The sequence below is a fragment of the Paramormyrops kingsleyae genome, chromosome 15 (assembly GCF_048594095.1).
Source record: "Paramormyrops kingsleyae isolate MSU_618 chromosome 15, PKINGS_0.4, whole genome shotgun sequence".
Lineage (NCBI taxonomy): Eukaryota > Metazoa > Chordata > Actinopteri > Osteoglossiformes > Mormyridae > Paramormyrops > Paramormyrops kingsleyae.
This window is the reverse complement of record NC_132811.1, coordinates 3,219,088-3,225,087: the sequence shown is the minus strand read 5'-3', so window position 1 is coordinate 3,225,087 and position 6,000 is coordinate 3,219,088. Positions and strand designations below refer to the sequence as shown.

At 42.6% G+C, this 6,000-nt stretch overlaps 1 protein-coding gene across 7 annotated transcripts; it reads left to right on the top strand.

Moving 5' to 3' along the window:
• The first annotated feature begins 331 nt into the window (after positions 1-331).
• LOC111854391 (G-protein coupled receptor 55-like) lies at positions 332-4,258 on the top strand. 7 transcript variants are annotated; one of them, XM_023832296.2, is made up of 4 exons: positions 332-532; positions 634-703; positions 2,382-2,507; positions 2,650-4,258. In XM_023832296.2, exon 4 carries the CDS (start codon positions 2,658-2,660, stop codon positions 3,588-3,590), a length of 933 nt encoding a protein of 310 aa, XP_023688064.1. In that variant the 5' UTR covers positions 332-532; positions 634-703; positions 2,382-2,507; positions 2,650-2,657; the 3' UTR covers positions 3,591-4,258. The 7 variants fall into 7 exon arrangements, with proteins under 7 accessions (XP_023688064.1, XP_072556083.1, XP_072556082.1 ...); XM_072699982.1 differs by having other exon boundaries at positions 332-464; positions 533-2,507; XM_072699981.1 differs by having other exon boundaries at positions 634-2,507.
• Positions 4,259-6,000: the final 1,742 nt, after the last annotated feature.

Here is a 6,000-nt window from a genome sequence, read left to right as displayed (position 1 = left end):
GTTCAACTTATATGGCGCCTTTCTCATAGCCAAGGCAGGGAACAAGCCAGGATGTGGGCGCCAACCCATCAAAGGGCACACACACACACTCACACAACACACACACACGGACACCTATGCCCCAGAGGTTTATGATCAAATGCCATAGCAAAGTTCTTTCGAAGTACGATTAAAACGTCATTGTAAAATCAATGTAAAATCTTTGGTTCAGACAGACAGACTCGGGCGTGACTCTCAGGCTGCAGCGTCCCACGGGGGGCGTGGTCTCGGCGAAGCACCTGGCCAATAGCAGCTGGTGCACCTATACCCCCCCCCCCCCCAAACAAACAGAAAAACGCTCGATTACCATCCATTCAAACGGAATTCCGACTTCTTTAATCTGACTAAACTAGAACGTAATTTCCCCCTTTCGATTGGTCTATTCAAATTCCTACGCCTCTGTGTACCATTATTTTCCTTTTTAAGTAAGTAATTATTGTTTTTACGTAATTTGGTAAACTATAAGGGAAATTACGATCTTCACTTCCGGCAGGTATGTGGATGCTCTCCGCCACGCGTGGGGCTCGGAGTCAGACAGGGCGGTGAGTCAGCCTGCGGTTTGTTATAAGGCGACACTGTTTCTTCTCTCCGAAGTATTACATGGAAGATCGAGGCACCGAGCTGTCGTCTCTGCAGCGTGTGGTCGAGGCACCGTCTCTGCAGGGTATGTCTATGACTTCATTGTGCGTGATTGTTTTCTCTTAGCTTGTATTTGCCAATTGACGAAAAATCGGAACAATGTCAGCAGGTTTGCCAATCTTAAATTATTTTGTTGACATCTCATATATAGGCACCCCTACTTGTAAGCTGCTAGAGTTGAGTTGCAGAAGGTTATTCCAGGACATTCTAGTCTAGAAGTGACACCGACATTCAGAAATCTGTTAAAACTCAAAATAAGGAAGATATGCTGTTTAAAGCGCGTGCTTTTGAGATGAAAACTTTAAAGCAAAGCGTGAGGTTCTATTCAGTGTCCGACTTTGAATGATCTGCCACTTTTCCTTGTTCTCATTTTCCCGCAACGGTATATTTTAGCTTTAACTTAAAAGTCCTAATCTTCGTTAATGGAATGCGGTTTGGCGTGTGTTAATGAGTCTGCAAAGTCACATTGATACACTGACAAGCATTTAGGCCATGTAACTATTAAAAGGCAAATACTGAAAGAAATGCACGTTCAATCTGTTAACGATTAAGAAAAGTTCAGGTCCAGAAAGTACAAATCCAGACCAAGGTTTTGTTATAACCAACCAGTTAAGCACTCTCTGAATGTGACTCTTTATACTCTACTGGTTGGTTGGAACAAAATCTCCCTGCCTTGTATTCAATGGGCCCGTGTTTATAAAAAAAATATCAATTGTTCTTATTGGGCAAAAGAAACTAGTGATTGAATTAATGATGAAACACTGAAAGGACAAGTCCCTGGCAGGGTGGAGGAGACATCGATGAGGTAAACAAAGTTTTGACTGAGTTCTGCATTTAGGAAACAAGAAGAAGCTGTAGTTGTAGATGGTATTTTATCACACAACCTTTCAAACAATTTTGTGACACAGATATATATTTAAGACTGCATGGTCTTAAACACCTTTATGTATAGTTTTTTTTTTTGTTTTGTTTTCACTAGTAACAAGGTAAAATATCATTGAAAATTGATTTAGGGAGATGGCATTTATCAGAACTTATCCAAAATAAGTCATAAAATTTCATTTTTGAAATTCAGCATTCTCTACTTGTTTAACTCTTGTTTACTTGCATTTGTTTGCCAAATAGTTGTTTCAATTCTTTTGTCTCAATGCATAATTGTCTTTTTTATGCTTCAGATTTTGTTTCCTTGACAGTGTTGTCTAAAACACAAAGTTCCCACTTGGTTTGTAAGCCTGATGACATTAATGACTGAAAACTGCTCTCCTCGTTGTATGAGCTGCCGTGTTTCCGTGCTGGACGATGCTGCCCTTGGCAGGTGTTCTGGGCTTGTGGGAAGTCTTGGTTTTGACCCTGTCTAGCCAATTTCTTTGCTTATTGGCATGCCGTTCCCTCTCAAGTGACTAATGGGTTTTTTTTTTCTGAATATTCCATCCATCCATCCATTTTTATTAAACCGTTAGTCCTGTTCAGGGTCGCGGGGGGTCCAGAGCCTATCCTGGAGGCTACAGGTGCAAGGCAGAGAACCACCCAGGATGGGGCGCCAACCCATAGCAGGGCACAGTCACACCATTCACTCACACATGCACATCTATGGGCCATTTGGTAACTCCAGTTAACCTTAGCATGTCTTTGGACTGGGGGAGGACCGGAGAACCCAGAGGAAATTCATTCAGAATATTCCTTCTTTTTGTGACCCAATACAGGTAAAAAAAAAAAATCCCCCTGACTGGAGTTTTTCTGTGGGCCCCCAGTGAATCTGCTTCCTCACTGCCTACCCCTCAAAAATCACGGAAACCTGTTATCCATTTGCCTTGAACTCTTTGACAGAGGTAAGTGTAAAAACCAATAAATCAATCAATTACAAATGCAACTTCAGTCTGTGCCGCTTCTTTCCCAATATAAAGCAAATCGACGTACTGTGGGTCTGAAGAAGTAACTAAATAATAGTAAAAATAAATTTTTTAATTTCAGGGTGAAAAATGAGCAACTGTAGTTACAACCTAACCGAAGGTGTTGAAAAAGCATATTTGACCATCACTATTCCGACGTTCATCTTCGGACTTCTGGGTAATATGGCTTTCCTGATAGCATTGTGCTTTAAGGGGAAAAAGGCTTTAAGCTACATGATGATCTATATAGGGAACATGACTCTCGCAGATGGGATCATCCTCTTTACGCTGCCATTCAGAATGTATTTCTTAAGGAAGACTTGGGCCTTTGATATGGAATCCTGCTTAGTTGTGGTCTCTTCCTCCTTTGTCAACATGTATGTTAGTATCTACACTGCTACTGCTATATGCGTTGTGCGATATATTGCCATAAAGTACCCATTCCGAGCGAGAGAGATCATGTCACCGCGGAAAGCCGTGGTTGTGTGTGTATTAATATGGCTGATTGTTTGCTCACTGAGTGCATTATTCCACAAAGTAGATGCACTCCCTGCAAATTCCACCAAATTTAAATGCTTCCAGCAACTTGGTAACAAGCCTTTACCGCTCAGTTTTATTCTGGTTTTGGATATTTTAGGTTTCCTCCTACCGCTGCTCTGTATGACATTTTGCTCTATTAAAGTTGTCAGATGTTTATCTAAAAGCGTTAAAGGAGACTCTGGAAATGAGAAGACTCAGTGCATTCGCATTATCATCACCAATTTGATCGTCTTTATAGTCAGTTTTGCGCCTTTTCATTTTGGGTTCCTGTTGAAGTACATCGTGCAGACTGTCAGCCCCCAAAACTGCAACCTTTTGGAATCTGTGCACAATTTTGTTCACATAAGTTTTGCCATCTCGCACACCAACTGCTGTCTGGATATTTTTACCTATTATTTTTTTATCAAAGGTTTCAGGAAGAATGCATCACTATCTAGCCTTGTGAGAAGACTGACGTGTTTTAAAAGAAATTCAGTGCTATAAACTGCTTTGTGCCACATTTCAACCAGCTGTTCTGGTCATGAAGCCAGTGAATCTGCAGGGGCACTGTGAAGGATGTGAGAATCGCCAGGGCTAACCTCATTTTCAGCAGTGACCCAAACACAGCAGAAATGGTTTTGCAGAAGTTTGACCGGAGAGTGAAGGAAAAGCGGCCAGTGAGTTCTCTGCATATATGTGGGACCTCCTTCAGGACGGCCGGGAAAGCATCCCAGGAGGCCACCTCACGGAACTGGTGTAGAGGGGACAGTAGGGTCAGTCAGTCCCTGGAGCAACTGGGGTTAAGGGCCTTGCTCAAGGGCCCGATGGTGGGGTCACTTTTTTTGTTTCATATTTTTTTGGTGTTGTATAATTACATTTGTTGTTTTATAGTTTTGATGTCTTTATTATAAGATGTAGAGAATAGTACAAATAAACCTTTCTGTGGGTAGGTTTGCCCGAACTTTTGACTGGTACTGTACACATAGCTACAGTTTTGTCAGATGTATGAACATATGTTGAAGTCTTACATGCATGTATCTCCATGTATGACACATGTTTGTCTGCAGTTTTCTTTTCCTTACACAGGAATACAGATGTAAATATATTTGTGTGTATTTGTTCCATCAAAACTTTCAGGACATACTTTAATCATTAAACAGCCTTTAAAGTCATATCTTTCAGAGTGTTTTTTTATGGTGCTTTCATGATGAGGACATGATGTACAGAGTCAAACCTTTATCTTACACCTTGGTAGGAAACCTAATCATGAAGTACGCTTGGTTTTGTTTTTGCTGAGCTACTGGGGATGTGGTTTAACTGGGGCGACATGCAGGTAGACGTGTCGCTTTATACCTTCAGATTGGAAGTTTGAATCCGCCATGATGGGTGTGTCCATTTCCACGGGGTTCTCCCAGATAACCGAGCCCCTTGCCAGAAATAAGTTTTGTTTGGGGCCCAGAAATCCTACTGATGGGCCCCTCTCGTTGGATTTCCCTGACCCGGTGGGTCCCCACTTGATAGATTTCGCCGATCTGGGGAAGGGAGAGACTCTGTAGATTTCATCGACTGGGGGCCTGAAACAGACCCTCGAAAAAGAGGAAGTCAGAAAACCAGCTGCAGGACGGGCCAGAGAGTCACACCGGCCACTGCTCCTCCGGCAGGAGATGTTCTGGGATTAGATGGATGTAATGAGGTCCTCGTGGCTTCAGGAAGAATGTATCACTACACCTAACACCTGGCAGGCATGCAATCAATAACATTAGTATATCAAAATAGTCTATGCAAGCAGAAATCCAGCAAAACAAGAAATGATACAATCATGTCTTGTGCAAACATAATCCGTCTGGAGCAGGCCTGGACAATCAGCAGAGCTGATTTTAGAGTGATTTTCATGTCTTTTGAAAGCTACAATAGAAGACAAAATGCAGAAACCACTAGAATATGTGTATTTTTATGTAAAGAAATATTCATGGGCACAAATCTGGTCATCTCCACAAACTGTACCATATACTGTAGTCACTAAAAAAATCTAACCAAAGAAAAGCACCATTCTTACAAGTGTCAATAAAAAAGTATAATTCGGATTTAAGGTATCACGGTTTAAATGGACTTCATATTCGTTCACTTACATTTTGCCCAGACCATCTTAAATCTGACATTTACCCCGATAAGCCAGTAACCCGCTTCGTAGTACAGGCCACTGGGCAGAATATGACCTGCAGGCCGCAGCTGTTTTTCCTGGCCTCCACAATCATTAAAAGCTCATGAAAGTCCCCTGAATAATCAGAAATACAACTGCTACTTTGATACAGGTATATTAATACAGGTATATTAGTACAGGCCATAGTACAGGACTCACATCTACCCCACATAGTCTCTTCACCGGTGTCCCTCAGGGCTCGGTTCTTGGTCCACTCCTGTTCTCCCTCTATACCAAATCTCTTGGTGAGGTCATATCCTCTCATGGCTTCTCTTACCACTGCTATGCAGATGACACTCAACTCATCCTCTCCTTCCCTCCTTCAGACACTCATGTCTCCACTAAGATATCTGCATGTCTAGCAGATATCTCATCTTGCATGACCGCTCACCAACTGAAACTCAACCCTAGTAAAACAGAACTGCTGTACATCCCCGCTGACTCATCCCCCCTCCTGGACCTTGCGATCTCCCTCGACAACTCCCTGCTCCGTCCTTCGGTTACTGCTCGCAAACTTGGGGTTACCATGGACAATCGTCTGTCCTTTTCCTCTCATATCGCCAACGTTTCCCGCTCTTGTCGGTTTCTCCTGTTTAATATCAGAAGGATACGTCCATTTCTTTCCACACAGGCTACCCAGATACTCGTTCAGTCCCTCGTCATCTCCCGCCTTGACTACTGCAACTCGCTTCTAGCGGGTTTACCACTGAGCGT